Genomic DNA, 14643 nt, shown 5'->3' on the forward strand with positions numbered 1-14643 from the left:
CAGAGCAGGGCGGCCACCCCAAGAGGCTCATGGGTAGCTCCAGTGCACGGCTGTTTCTATCTGTGGTAAATAATTACTGGTGTTGTAAAGAATAAAATGTGCCTCGTCTCCCTCTCAGTCCTCTGAGAAAGGGAACATACGGACTGAAGTCAGCTCTCGGCTCTGAATGACGGGAGGAAAACTTCTTGGTTCAGTTTGTCTTTCTGGTCTCAGCTGTTGGAAGAGTTGGAGCGGCAGAAAGCTTCGGTCCACCTTATGATTTTAAGGCGATAATGTTTTCAATCATTTACTCCTCTATTCAAACAATTTGCCCATTACTAGTGTAAAATTGTTTGATCAGTTTTGAATTACATTTCACTGCATGTACAGTGCTGTACTTTAAAGTCCATTGAACTTGTTAATACAACAAAAGCAAATGGGATATTTGAATTTCATAAATTTAAAGCTCGTATGTTCAAATAATCTCGAAGTTTGATAGTAAACCTGCTATATGTGAATGAGATACATCTGAATTCTAATTCTCTCGTCTACTCCATACATAACATCATTGTGTTAGGAGTGAGGATCGACTATGTTTCTCATTTTGTACAGATTATAAAACCCATTTCATTTGACTATTCCAAGATTTTTTACAAAAGAAACTAAGCTAATAATTAAATAACTGGGGGGAAATGAGAGCAATTGTCTCTAAACTATGAAAACCAATGTTTTAAACCATGTCAGTGAAGACAAATCTGAAGAAGGAAAAAAAAAACAATGCAAAACCATCAACTTTGGAGAAGCTCCATTGTTTTATTAACAGAAAAGCCGTCATTTAGTAGAGGCGCTGGGGTTTGCCCATGGTGCTCTTGACGTAGAGGGCGCGCACGTTCTGCCAGTTCTTCTTCAGCAGAGACACCAGGAAGTTGACGGACAGGTGGATGTTGTACACCAGCTCTTCCTCTGTCATCTTGACGTGTCCGACAGCCACAGCCAGACACAGCACCTACAACACAAATGCCAATATATTCTTCAGTAACCCAACAGTCAATTTTACCAATACAACATTCATTTAATCATTGAACTAGAATTGAAAAGTGGCAACTGTAGATTGAATGATCCAGTATTGCTTGTTAAAATCCAGAGGAAGATGTTTAATATAAAAGTGCAGCGCTGTGATTAGCGGTGGATTCATCTACTTTGAAGAGACCGAGTCATTACAAAAAGCACAAAGGCCTGTCGGACAATTCCTCAGAGGGTTGGTGTGAGCCATTACAGTCGATGTGGTTCCACTGGAAACTTCCATATTCAAGGGTCCTATGTTGCTCATTTGTTGAAAACAGAAGAAATCTAAATTCCTAAGACAGATTCAGCACCCGTACATCTATTTTACTGAATGAATCGCTGCTCAACGTACCTTCTTCATCTGGAATTTGATGGTGGATTTGACCTCGTCCACCTTGGTGTTCAGGTTCTCGTTGTGGGTGAGCAGGGAGGGGAACTTGCCAGCCTTGTTCAGACCGGGACCCAGGATACGAGGGATCTGTTTGATCAGAGACTCTGAAGCCAGGAAGGCGTCGTACTTCTTGGCTACAAAAGGACAGCAGAAAATTAGCAACGTTATAACTCATTCTCCATCATTAGCATTAAAAACGTCTCAACGAGTGGTCACGTTCGTTCGTAGCTGCGTACCGAGCTTCTTGACCAGCTTCTTGTTCTTGTTGAGCTTCTTCAGAGCCTCGATGTCCATGTGTGGCATGTCGGCAGCTTTGGCCTCGTCACAATGCTGCTGGTCTCCCAGGACGCACACGGAGAACTTGGGCCTGGGGAGAGTCTTCAGCCTGCGCAGCGACAAAACAGTTAGAAACAACGGCGACAACTGCACAGCTGATTCAGGGACGGTGCCTGGTAAGATGGCAGGGTGTGGTGGACTCATTAATTGTCCATCACTTTCAAATTCATGATTTGTTGCTTTCATGAACCGTTGTTTGCTTTCTGCAAGTTAATCGTGAATTATTACATGTAATGAATCCAGTCCAACTAGTGTGCAACATATTGTACATTGTAATTTCAGCACAGAGTTGGTTTCGGTGATAAATTGTAACATTTGACCTCAATCGGGGGAAAAAACAAACTATAAAAGCATTTAACTGCTAAAAAAGGCCTTCATCTGAAACTAATACTCTGCCATTCCCAGTGACACCACCCTGATTTTGCAGTAGTAAAGAAGTTCTTACCCATACCACCACCGTGGTCGGTGTCCAGCTGACCTCTTTATTTAAATTGGTCGGCATGAGGACATGAACTAACCAGCTCTGCCACTCAAAGCCTCCCCTCATGTTTTAAGACCCAGGGTAGGGGTCCGTCTGCTTCACCTTCCCCAGCCAAGGCCGAGTCGGCTCAGTCAGACTACCCAGAGTACTTCTCCATGTCCGCCCCTGGCCTGTCTGAACCTTTTTTAATTTTCCAAGTTTATCAAGCGTCTGTTTTCCATATATAAAATGGGATGTTTTGATGCTCAGACAGGGCTGGAAGCACACAAGGAAAAGGGTGGGTGAGACAGTAAAAGGTCGAACCTGACAGTGCCGGAGAAACGCTTGTCCTTCTGGGGATCATAGTTTTTCAAGCTGATCTGCAGCTCCACAGACTCCGTAAACCTACAGACAGAAAGTTTGTTAACATTATACATAACACTTGTGGGTTCGTATTCTCCATCATACCTATATGACACAAAGTAGGGCCTTAAGATTTAATTTCAAAGGACACAATCTTAATATTTAACTCACAGATTTAACAATAAAAAAAAAAAAAAACATTGTACAAGGTGACATTAAAGCTTGATGTAAATTACATGTTTACCTTAATTTTACATGTGTTTTAAGAGGATATGGCCTTCAGATACTCTGCACATATTCTGTATTATATACATAAATGTATCAATGGGATTTAACGATGTGAACTTACTTCCTGGGCTTGGCCAAAGAGCCCTGCAGGACCTCCTTCACGGCTTCATACAGCGTGTCCCTGGAAACCTTACTGTAAGGACGGAAAAATAATAAAATAGTTACAGCGACTAAAATGTGTTACAAGTCCCATCAGAGTCCGTTCACCGGCGACGCGGAAAACGGCGCTGAAAAAAGTCATAAAATGTTTAAAAAGTTGTTGATAAATTTGGATGAATCTCATCTATGCGAGTTAATCTACACATTAGATGTTAGACTGTGACACTGGATCAGGTCTAAATCAACGGATGACGATGGATTAGATGTTAAAAGTTTAGCATGGTCTCCTTCGCCGGCCGGTGAACCCGGTCACATACGTTCACTTTTAGCGACAACGATTTCAGATAAAACTGGACCAAACAACACAACCACCGCATCACAGAATGATAATAGACTCTTAGGCGATAAATATCATTTGGTTTAAATGTCGAAAACGTTTATTTTTTGGATTTATTTGACTGAATTTGCGCTAACCTCATTTTCGCAGCTTGTCCCTCCCTTGTCGCTACGGTGAAAAGGAAGTGGACAGGGAAGTGACGCAAAATAAAGGCGACCGTGGCGACGTCACAGAAAACGTAAGGACGTTTTTTTTTTTTTTTTTTTTACGTTTGCAGCGTGATTCAACCAAAGATATTCAACCATGGATTTATTATAAGACCAATACATCCATGGATTCAACTCAACGCATTTTCCCTCTAATTTATTAATGCACTGTCTTTACGAAAACAAAAAGGAAAGGACAACGATTGTTGCTCATGATTGATACACGTCCAAGCCACCAGTGTTTCTAGTTATACTCTCAATAATAAAATAAAAAATAAATTTGTTGTCTGCACAACAATCTGTGCTGGAAAATGTATATGTAGCTTAAAAAACGTCAAAATAGAATACAGGCAACTTTCTTATTCTATAGCTTCCATTTAATCAAAGTTCAAAAGATCCTGAGTTTTTATTTTTATAAATGATGGGATTTGTCAGGGGTTTTACACTAAAAGAAAGAGAAATGTGTCTTGATATGAAATAGATAATTACTTGAATTTAGTTTTTAGTAAATTGATGAACACAGCCCATAGATATGACATGTACGCCTAATTATAAAATGACTCACATGCTCCCCTTACTATACACATGGCTTTATCACATTAGCTGATAGATCTCCCATGATTTCAGCCTCCAGCTACTTTGGGTTCTGCTGTACTGGACTTCAAGAACACGTCCAGGGGTTGAGGGCGCACAGTTAAACTGTGTCTATCCCCCATTCTCTCTCCCTGTTTCCCATCATACCTCCATTGTCTCATATTATCATAAATAAGTAAACAAGAACAGAGTTCAAGAACAGCTTTATTAACATGCATTAAGTCATAAGAACCCTGATGAGTAACATTTAATTAATGACGAATAATCCATTATAATATAGCAGATATCATTATTTCTTATTCTATTGTCACAACCATAACTCCTATAAAGTGTCCATTACACAGTGTCCACACAGGTGTAAGATGGTATATAAACTGATGATGTCATGTTCATGTGTTTTTAATTCTTTTCAGAGCAGCTTGAAGAGACTTTTTCAGGAAGGTCTCATTTAGCATCAGGCAACCAGACAGGGAGTTTTTGTGTGTAGCAGTCACCTTGAAAAAAAGATGGATACATATTAAGATATACAGTATATACACACAAAGATTTCAAACAAAGTATGTCATCCACTGTTCATTACTTATGCATAAAATATAAATTTACAAACTCACATGACTACTATATTTGGTGAGGACTGTTAACATCATCTTTGCAAACTTCACAGACTTAACAAACTGAGGCCCTTGGCCTACAAGCTGTTCGGTGAATTGTGAAAACACTTCCTCAGTCAAATCAGGCTGAAAAACAAAAAACAGGCAACTCAATTGAATGACTACTACAACCCTTTTTTATATACACCCTGTGACTGTGTAGAAGAGGTCTGACATCTTTTTTGAATGATAAGTTTTATTAACCTTAGAGTCTAGCAAGCTGTGGATAATGGACAGCAGTGCCTCAGTCCAAGCAATTTTGAATGTCATTCTGCAAGAAAAACAAAGTGAACAAATGTGACAGCCAATAAACATTACAGTCCATGATTATTATCTCTCTTTTTTTTTTTTTACTTGTTAAAGCAACATTTAAAGGTCTTATCTTACTGAAGCAGCAGTAGTCTGTAGTGGGAATCCAGACAGCCCTCTATCAGCCTGTTCAGCAGCTCAGCCTGTGGATTCCCTGAAAACCAAGCAAAGTTCAAAACAGATCAATCAATGTTGGGGTCAAAGACTGGGTAAAAGGTCCTGGCTCAGTCCTCTACAACATCAAAATGTGTGTTGTTTATGTGCACTTGGACCAGGACACTGAATCCATGCCAGGACTTCTGCTACATCAGTGTTTGACTAAAATCCTTCTCCAACAAACTGTGTGAACAAATGATGAAATAACTCAGTCATAGCTTAGCTTGTCTCACCTATGTGCTTCTCCATTAGAACTGGTCTGACCAGAGCATGGCACATTGGTCTGGGATAGTGGCTACACAGTGATGTTACTGCTGTAACCAGGCATCTGGAGGCCGGTTCTGACAGGGACTGCACCTGCACATGTAGCATCAGGACATCCAGTCAGTATCAAACACAGCAGCACATTTTCCATCCTTTACGTGTCCGGTGTTGTACCTTCTCCAGCAGGAGGCTCTCAATGAGTGTTGCTGCCGTGCTGTAGCTTAGGTCAGGAGAGAGTGCCAAAACACTGCTGCACAGTTTAGGCAGAGTCTGCTCCGGTAAATCAGACAAACTCAGCATGCTGCATACCACCGCCACCTAAACAGACAGAGAGACAGAGTAGTGGGATTTGTCCCATCACAGCCCATCATTGACCAAATGTTTAAGAAAAGCCTCCTGATTGGTCAAACAGAGCCATCGAGCACATTCAGACTGGAACACTGTCATTTCCCCTCTGGTTTTCTGCTGTATGTCTTATACTGTGTACAATGTAAGTACTTACTACACTTGTGATATAAGTTGAGATGTTTCTGTATTATTTGTATTGGTTATGTTGCACTACCTTGACATATTCTGTCCCCTTGTACTGTAGATTAATGGGGTGAATGATTTGTAACAAAAAAAAAAGTTAAAGCAGAAGTAAGCGATCCGGTCGTTTTGGGTAATGCTGCGTTCCAGGCAGGCTTTTGAAACCGTAAATTACAGCTTCAAGTCACAACTTACGACTTTGAAGCGTTCCAGGCAACCCACTCGTGTTTTTCCGACCTGTTTTACCTGTGAAAGTCACTATAACGGCCACTCGTAACTTCCGACCCAAGAAGTCGTACCAGATCGAACTGGTACGACTTCACAGGTCGGAAAAACACGAGTTTGCCTTGAACGCACCATAACGTCTTGTCAGCCGATGGAGTTAGCAGCCCCCGCCCTCGTCATGGATCTATTAGTCCTCGTCCCTACGTCACCACATTCACGCGCATCCCTTGGCTGCACACACAGCCCTTCATGCCGATCTCTCTCCTCATTGGATAAAAATTGTAGGATACAAGAAAAGTTTTCTCCTCAGAGCAGAGCAGAGTGACTGAGAGACCCGTGTTTCGGTCCAAACACTCTATGCAAGTGATTGCTGTCGGAAGATATAACTATTTAAGACTTATATTAACACAAAAATATTGCTTACTTCTGCTTTAATATAATGCAGCAAACACACATAAGTATAGGGGTAAGACATTTAAAAATGCCCACTGTAAAATATTGAGTACAAACCTGGCCGGGGTCACAGCTGTTCAGGACTTTAAACACATCAATGGAGTTCTGGTCCCACTGCAAACAGACAATAGATACAATTATTATAATGATATAAATATATATTGAAGCCTGTGCACAGATCACACAGAAGAAAACACTTCTTACCTCTGTCTGACTTTCCAGTAATTCTTTTATTTGAAGAACAGAGACCTAAAAAAGAAAAACATAGCCGACCAATTTTACTATTACAACCGAGCCTGTAACTGATTAATACATTTTTGATACACCATTCAGTTCCTACATGGAAAGACAACAAATATGTAAAACTCATGGATGATTTCAGTGTTGACAGAACAGACAGATCCTCCACCTTTATATGTTCGGGCAAGGAATCAGATGGATGGTCGGCAGTAGTTTCTGCTGGAGCATCTTCTTCTAACTTTTCTGATGTCTCCTCTTTCGTACTCTGTTGTTGTGCATGAACACACTCGCTACTACTGATATCCATCTTTGTCCGTTTACTCTGCTGTGTCACTTTGTCATCGCTTTCAGAGTCCAAAGAGACGACACTTCCTTTCCTCTTCCTCTGTGTCCCCTGCTCTGATGAACCAGATGCACTCTGAGATTCGGATCGCATGGTTTGACTGCTGAGACACTGAGCCCATCCTCCAGTCTCACCAGGACCAACTAAACGCTGTGACAGCTCACTGAGTCTCTGGCTGCACAGTGGAGTGCACAGAGGCTCCTCAGTATGAACCCCAAGGCCTCTCTTCAGCTGTCTACCCAGAGCAGTGATCCAGGGGTTTGGAGGAAGAGGGTCCTGGCTGAGGCACTTGAGCAGACAGAGGACGGAGGTCTGAGGAAGAACTGAGTGGACCAGGTAGATGAAGGACAGCAGGTTCTGCTTGAATAAAGCAGGAAACAGGCACACCAGGGGTTTTCTAGAATAAGGGAGGGGGGGAAAGTGGAGTGAGTGAGGCACAGATGTGTGATAAGATGTCAACAGTGTAAATTGAAACAATAATCAGTCCTCCATATATAAAAGTACAAATATGACACTGTAAAAAAAATAAATAAAAAAAACATCATGAAAATGTTACTCAAATATTGGGGCACCGTGTGGCGCAGTGGGTTAAGCAGGCACCCCATATTTTGAGGCTATAGTCCTCGTGCAGGCGGCCCCGGTTCAAATCCCGCATCGGACGGCCCTTTCCTGCGTGTCATTCCCCCTCTCTCTGCCTCCCCATTTCTTGTCTCTCTCAACTGTACTGTCAAATAAAGGCATGAAAAAGCCCCCTCAAAAATGTTACTCAAATATAATATGCAATATGAAAATACAAAAACTATTTTTCTTCTTAATCAATTAATGCTCTGGTTGGGAAAGGTGCCCTTTAAAAATTACCACAGAGCCAAACCCTCACAATTTGAAATGATGACCAAAATTAGCAACATTAACTTATTTTCTTTGGCTCTAAATGTGTGTGCAGTTGGATTTACTCTGGAACAAAACACTATGTTATAAGTTCTTCATTTATTACCTAACCCTTACCCTGTATTTTAAATATTACAAAAATAAGTACCGGTATTAAAGGTCCAGTGTGTAAAATGAGGGGAAAACAGTGACATCTAGCATTCCGATCCTATTATTTACAGTATATTCATTGGTAGTATATATCAGATTTTGCCAATAAACCTTGACAAATATTACACACTGGACCTTTAAGTTGTGTGAAGTGCAGTAAAAAGATGGGGTAAAGTGAAGAGATCAAGTGATGTGCAATGATGTGTTTTCCACTAGCGTTTCTATGGCAACATAGAGCTAACAACGTTCGTGTTGCCATGGTGAACGAGCCTTCAGTCTGCCTCCTCAACATGTAGCGCCGTGTCTTCCAAAAAGTCTACTTTGACGGTCGCGTTAAAACACAAAACATAGACACATTAGACTACACTTTGTCCCACACTTGCTGCCCCCCTCTCTCTCAACAGACACACTACTAACTTACTGTTACTTACACAGTAACTGGCTGGGCGGCGGCGGTCTCTGGACAGGCGACGTCCTCTTGGCACAGCGTCTCTATAAAGTTACACAGAGACATGTCCGGGTTGGCCCGCTGCTGCCGGCGGAAGACGTCCAGTGCTTTCCGCGCACCGGAGGCTCCGGACAGCAGCGACCGGACCAGCAGCTTCGACTGGCCGTCAAACCGACTCAAAAACATCCTCTCAGCTGGAGGAACTCTGCTGCTGCTGCCGCCACTTATGTTGACATCTCTTCTTCTACTGACCAGCTTCCTGTGGGTCGTAGCCCACACTGAAACCTCAATGCTGCCCTCTACAGACAGGGGGTCTGCTACTGAACCTCTATTTAGCTCAGGCCAGTTGAGTGAACACAATTTTATGACTGCTGATTCTGAAATGTTGAAAATCCTTTTCAGCCAGAAGAGAGACCCAGATCTGGCAACTCCCTGAGTAACTTTAATTTTCCAATGTCACCTGAGAATACATTAATACATGTTGTCTATTACGATAAGGGTTGAACATCCCCCCTGAGTTTGAGAAATAATGTCTACACGTTTACTCTTGGATGTGAAATATTGATTTTCTCTCAATTCATTGCATTCACTCATTTTCACAACTCAAATTTTATCAGTTTTCAAGGTAAAACAGGAGCATCAGTGGATACATGCCTTTTTTGTTATGGTAATGAAATGTCTTCTTTGTGGCGTCTCTGTAGTGAGACTTGTATGATGTCCGTTTGTCCCATTTCTGTTTCCTCAGAGCCTTGTCACCATTTAAATTGTAACCGATGCTCTTCGGACCACCTCATAACTAAATCAGACAGATTCTAGTCTCTTTAATCAAGACTTTCAATCTTACCATCAACAAAGTGTCAATAAAGAGCAGGACACGCTTTTTTCCGTGAGACAAAGTGGGATGCAATGTTTTATTTTCTGTGTACAAGTACAACTTGTTTAAAAAGAAATAAAACCAACATTTTCTATTCTATTCTTGCCAAAGCCAGGATATTGAGTGTCATTCTTGAGGCAGGCATTATCAGCAGTGGACACAAAGAAGAAGGGGGTACAGTACACATTTCATCTTTAGACAATTAAAACTACCATCCACACAACACTTTAAAATATCAAACTGGTGCAAACTGCTTAGGGAGGAATCACAAATAACCACTAGAGAGATTAAGGGGAAACAAACAATTTTGCAACAGGTTTGAGGCATTATGGTCATGGGAGTAAACCCTAAACAAGAAGACCACATATGAAACACAAACTCAGAGGTAGGGCGAATCTTCAATTTCTAACTGGGGTGCTTACATACAAGGCCATGGCAACAAACCATGTGCTGTGCAGACCTCGTGTACACATTCTCATTTCCATACTATAGAAAACAACTTCTTGCTTAACAACCTTGATCCTGACCACAGCTACACAAAAGCTTCAATAATGATAACAAGAGGACAGAAGGGTCAATGGGGCCAGTCATTACCTATAGTTGAGGCCCCATACAGTGGTTTCAGGCACTGACAAAAAGAATGAAAAAAAGTTCAGAAACCATACTCCTCGGCTAGGTAAAAACCAAAGTCGTAGTCATCGTCATCATTATCATCTTCATCGCCCAGAAAGGTCATGGCTATGAAGAAATTAAGTAGATCTACACTATCAAAGTCATCATCATCTTCTTCTGCAGGATACTGTGAGCAGGAAAAGCAAAGTGTGTGAGAGAAGTTAACACGGCAACATTTAGTCTCATGCACAGCCAGAGTTGTCAGAACTTCTAGCACAATTGAAAATCAAAGTATATTCACCGGAAATGATCTGCGACGTGTGTGTTTATCATGTCGATAAAGGCACTCCGTTTTGAAGGGACAACATCTGTATCGTGCATAGTAACTGCAGCTTTTCTTACTGAAATAAGATACAAGAGAACAGTTAGGGGTATATTCAAAAACAAATCACGATTCAACACTAGCTTCAGATTGAAAGCAATCATGCAGTTTACTTAACACTTTAAGTGAAAAAAAAAAAAAGCAGAATTAATGTGGCGCCTTTATTGTTCTCCAAAATGTCAGTTTGTTAATTGACAAAACTTCTATAGCTGTGTGCACCAGCAGTTTGAGACGGTGGTTTCAATAACCAGATTAATGTGGATGATTTTTAAACTCCCCTCACAAAAAAGGTGGGATTGACCATACGCAGCAGGCACACTGTCAAATTAAATGACTTCCAACAATAAATGCAGGCTTAAGATACATACATGGTATGCATGTTTCCCCGACCAGGTTATTTTCAGAGTTTCATCTTAAAAATCACCTATAATTAGTCAAATATAAAAAAACACCATTCAAAAATGACAGTTGTTGCTCTACTTTATTTTGTTTAAATTGGATAAAAAGGTTAACATTAAGTAATTGCACATGTTCAGCTGTCAAAAATTAAAAACCAGCAGCTCTCTCTTGCCATATTTGCAGCAACAGTGTTGCTTTTGGCTATTCCTCATTAGGTCTCCATTAAAAACCAACCTGCTCCTCTTGGCTCCCTTTTATGTGGACGCACGCAAAGCTGAGAGCCGGACTTGACAAATCAAGTTGATAACCACCATCATTGACACCAGTTAACTCTGAACTCTTTAGGTTTTGTTGAGCCGGATCATAAAACACAAAGCTGGGTATATGTTGAACTTCTTCCTAGTACAGCCCTGAGTTGAAACACTGCCTAATTAAGAGCAACAAACTATGTAAACAGTGCTGCCATCAAAACAGAATCTCTTGACATACCTGCATTTCTCTTTGAAAGCAGTAATCAAACGTTCCTTTGCTTGTCCTTCAACCCAGTATTTGTTTGGCATATAGAAGGGAGACCTCACTCGGCACTGCGGGCAGGTCCTGAGGAATAATCAATAAACAGTGACATCAGGCCCGACCCTTTATGTAATGTTGTCAGCTGCAGTTAAAAGGTCAAATATCAGTGAAACCTACTTGACCACATCCCGCCCGAGGTCTTTTGTTTTCCTCCAGGTCATGATGCATTGTAAGCAGAAGGAATGATTGCAGTTTGGCAGGATTCCAAACACATTGTTTCTTGGATCAGCCTTTTCATACACCTTGTCCATGCAAATCCCACAGGTCACATCTTTACTCTGGAGCAAGGCCTCCATTTCCTCCACTTTCCCTAGGGTACTGGAGGCGGCAGCCGCAGCCCCGTCCTCCGTCTTGTCAGCTGAAGATGTCTGCAAAGTACAGGTACATCAGTAAAAGCCTCCAGACACTAGCTCGCTCTGTAGAATGATCACACTTGACAAATTAGATGCGTAGCCTACCTGTTCGTTCTTTTGATCACATGCACCAGCTTGAGCAACAACTGAGCCTTGGACTGAGTCAGGATGTGCAAAAAAAAAAAAAAGGTAGGAAAAAACAACTTCAGCATTGAGAAATTTTTGACCAAAACCCATTTTACATATGAAAACGTTAAGTACCGTGTGATTGTTCTTCAGCATTTGATGCCAGGCGCCCAATGTTGTGTCGAGTATCTGAAGAATCAACCACCGTCTCTGATCTGTTGCATTCCTGTCTGATGGTCACCTGTAGGGCAGCAGGTTGTGACCCTCTGTCAGGTGGAGTGCGAGCCGCCCTTGGGGAAGAGACATTAGGCGCTGAACCTCTTCTTCTTGTAACAGCTGCAGCAGCTTCAGGTTGAAGGACATGGAGATACCTAGAAGTGGAAAATATTGAATAAATCAAATTTGCGAGAATGTCCTCTTATCTAGTTGTAGACATAGGACGAACACAGGGTTTACCTGCAGCTTTCACCATACCAGCATCCACCTTTCTGAAAGTACCGACAAACTTGGGATGATGGTATAACTGGCCATTCATGTCGATAATTGCACCTTGGGCCAAACCTGCAAGCGCCATTTATAAAATGCCTGGAAGGAAAAAGGAAACAATAAGTTACAAGTGTGATGTCTGAAGTAAAATTTGTTTGTGTCGCCGACAAGTAACAAATCCTCAGGATGAAGATCTCCAAGTGGGATCTAGCCCTAAACTAGGGCAGCAGCTAACAGGTAATTTAATCAGATTAATCTGTTAAGTATATGTGAAATTGATCATTTAGTCAAGAAACCAAGAATGCTAAATATTCCAAATCACTTCTTCTAATGTATATAATTGAATCATATAACCAAAAATGTTTCATTTGCAGTAAGTAAATAAGGAAATCCTGGCATTTAAGATAGTGGGCCAATATATTTTGAATTGTCTAAATTTCTGCTTGAAAATGCCTAGAGCAGTAATCAAGACAATTTCAAGCCAATGGTTGTTATCCTTGCAGCTCTTCACAAAATAATGCAATCCACACTCCCATAAACACGTGAGGTCCAGTCAGCCATCATGATTCATCTGACATTTGAGACACCTTTTCTTAAATGTCTGAGATCAAATTGAAACACTACACCCTAACTAGATGGTAACATCACCTAGCCTTATTCTCTGAGGCTATCATGTCTAAAAACTCAGATAAGAAAAATCCACAGTCATGAGATCCCACCACCTCAATTGCTCGTGTTTATGTGCGGTTGGAAATCGAGGCTCCCAACAACAGCTAGTTAGTTAGCCGTGTTTTTCCTGGACTGAAATCTGTTGAGCTCCACTTTGAACGACATGACTGACTCAAAAGGTCAGAGGGCGTGTCACTGACTTGAGAACAGTTTCGCCTAACTTATTAACACGCGGTGGCCCATTCACATTGCTTTCCACGCTGCCCCTCTTTTCCTTTACGTTTCACAACCACCTGTATTGACTACTCGTCCTAACTGGACTCGTCCTCACTCAGCGGGCTAAACCTTACCGACCGCATTCGAACGCAGCACGGTTGTATTTGGAACGCAGTGTGTATGAGTTCGACAAACGGAGACGTTAGTAACGTTGTTTATCAACTTTTTTCTTCTTTTCTTTTTTCTAAATCCACTTTGGTAGTTTTTTGTTTTGTTTTTAAGCAACCCAGTACTGCTCACCACTCACCTACAGACACCTCCACCACGGCCCGAGTCCATCCTCCATGTGTTTTGAGCACCCGCCATCCCCCTGTCTAAATAGTTAACAGCCGGTTGCTTTTTACCAATTAACTTAGCAACGAACCAATAGAAACGTGACGTTGACGTCTGTACGTTACGTTTTCCCCAAATTCCCATCTATCCATTAGTGCGAACTCCCACCAAGCAGGCACAACACAGGGTGTTTTATCATGTGGGAAATGATGGGGAAACCTGCAGCCATGTGTGTTCAGACATATTATTTGCCCCATATTAATAAACTGGAGAAAATCAGAGTTTCTAATAAAGTTTATAAGTGAATTGTAACTAAACTAGACCTGCAGATTGGTTACACGAAATCTCAAGTCTCATGTGTTTTTGTGAGCAAATGTCAATCCATCACTTACACAAGCATAGAGGTAGCTTACATCAACTTTTGTTTTGTGTACTATCTCATTTTATCCCTCCACATCAGCCAACAAAAATCAAATCTGAAATGTGTATCAAAAAAGCAGGAATTAAGGCCCCCCCACAAAAAAAGTAATAAAAAAAAATGTCAGAAATTAGATGAGACAGTGGAATAATGTCACAGATCATACATTAGAGGTAGATAGGGATCAAGACAGAATAAGAGCACAAGAGGAGACGTTTGAGGGTGGAGTCTGCGAGCACCACCCCTGACACACTGAAGTCCATTCAGAAAAAAAGTACAGTGAAAAAAAGTAAATCCTACAGAAATGTGGGGGGAAAAGGAAATTTGTGAATGGTGGCTACAGTATTGTAAGGCTGTTACACTTTGTGCTTCTCCTAAGTAGACAAATCAGACTGAACACAGACAGGGTAGTGATCTGGGTTTTGTGGTT

The 14643-nt window shown here is 41.3% G+C and overlaps 3 protein-coding genes across 3 annotated transcripts; all 3 read right to left on the reverse strand.

Moving 5' to 3' along the window:
* Nucleotides 1-772: 772 nt before the first annotated feature.
* rpl10a (ribosomal protein L10a) lies at nucleotides 773-3500 on the reverse strand. The gene is made up of 6 exons (XM_085781861.1): nucleotides 3456-3500; nucleotides 2944-3015; nucleotides 2556-2636; nucleotides 1672-1820; nucleotides 1397-1569; nucleotides 773-985 (listed from the first exon to the last, which is right to left on the reverse strand). Exons 1-6 carry the CDS (start codon nucleotides 3458-3460, stop codon nucleotides 815-817), a joined length of 651 nt encoding a protein of 216 aa, XP_085637987.1. The 5' UTR covers nucleotides 3461-3500; the 3' UTR covers nucleotides 773-814.
* Nucleotides 3501-4305: 805 nt separating this feature from the next.
* Nucleotides 4306-9016, reverse strand: fance (FA complementation group E). Its single transcript, XM_085781862.1, has 10 exons — nucleotides 8756-9016; nucleotides 7113-7683; nucleotides 6908-6952; nucleotides 6761-6817; nucleotides 5672-5815; nucleotides 5467-5590; nucleotides 5156-5231; nucleotides 4973-5039; nucleotides 4730-4855; nucleotides 4306-4612 (listed from the first exon to the last, which is right to left on the reverse strand). Exons 1-10 carry the CDS (start codon nucleotides 8956-8958, stop codon nucleotides 4508-4510), a joined length of 1518 nt encoding a protein of 505 aa, XP_085637988.1. The 5' UTR covers nucleotides 8959-9016; the 3' UTR covers nucleotides 4306-4507.
* A 653-nt stretch (nucleotides 9017-9669) lies between these two features.
* On the reverse strand, nucleotides 9670-13917 carry mkrn4 (makorin, ring finger protein, 4). Its single transcript, XM_085781866.1, has 8 exons — nucleotides 13770-13917; nucleotides 12548-12676; nucleotides 12227-12462; nucleotides 12071-12123; nucleotides 11730-11980; nucleotides 11529-11636; nucleotides 10560-10659; nucleotides 9670-10445 (listed from the first exon to the last, which is right to left on the reverse strand). Exons 1-8 carry the CDS (start codon nucleotides 13826-13828, stop codon nucleotides 10299-10301), a joined length of 1083 nt encoding a protein of 360 aa, XP_085637992.1. The 5' UTR covers nucleotides 13829-13917; the 3' UTR covers nucleotides 9670-10298.
* Nucleotides 13918-14643: the final 726 nt, after the last annotated feature.

The sequence above is a fragment of the Trachurus japonicus genome, chromosome 7 (assembly GCF_045865225.1).
Source record: "Trachurus japonicus isolate A0001 chromosome 7, Traja_1.0".
NCBI classification, from domain to species: Eukaryota; Metazoa; Chordata; class Actinopteri; order Carangiformes; family Carangidae; genus Trachurus; species Trachurus japonicus.

Coding starts and splice junctions, on each gene's coding strand:
- rpl10a (XM_085781861.1), bottom strand. Junction 1,821..2,555: donor CGTTTCTCCGGCACTGTCAG/GTTCGACCTTTT, acceptor GTCGCTGCGCAG/GCTGAAGACTCTCCCCAGGC. Junction 1,570..1,671: donor GAAGCTGGTCAAGAAGCTCG/GTACGCAGCTAC, acceptor GTCCTTTTGTAG/CCAAGAAGTACGACGCCTTC.
- fance (XM_085781862.1), bottom strand. CDS start 8,958: ATGTTTTTGAGTCGGTTTGACGGCCAGTCGAAGCTGCTGGTCCGGTCG. Junction 5,591..5,671: donor AGAGCCTCCTGCTGGAGAAG/GTACAACACCGG, acceptor CTACATGTGCAG/GTGCAGTCCCTGTCAGAACC. Junction 5,232..5,466: donor TCTAATGGAGAAGCACATAG/GTGAGACAAGCT, acceptor CTTGGTTTTCAG/GGAATCCACAGGCTGAGCTG.
- mkrn4 (XM_085781866.1), bottom strand. CDS start 13,828: ATGGCGGGTGCTCAAAACACATGGAGGATGGACTCGGGCCGTGGTGGA. Junction 12,124..12,226: donor TGCTGAAGAACAATCACACG/GTACTTAACGTT, acceptor ATCCTGACTCAG/TCCAAGGCTCAGTTGTTGCT. Junction 11,981..12,070: donor GTGATCAAAAGAACGAACAG/GTAGGCTACGCA, acceptor TGTACTTTGCAG/ACATCTTCAGCTGACAAGAC.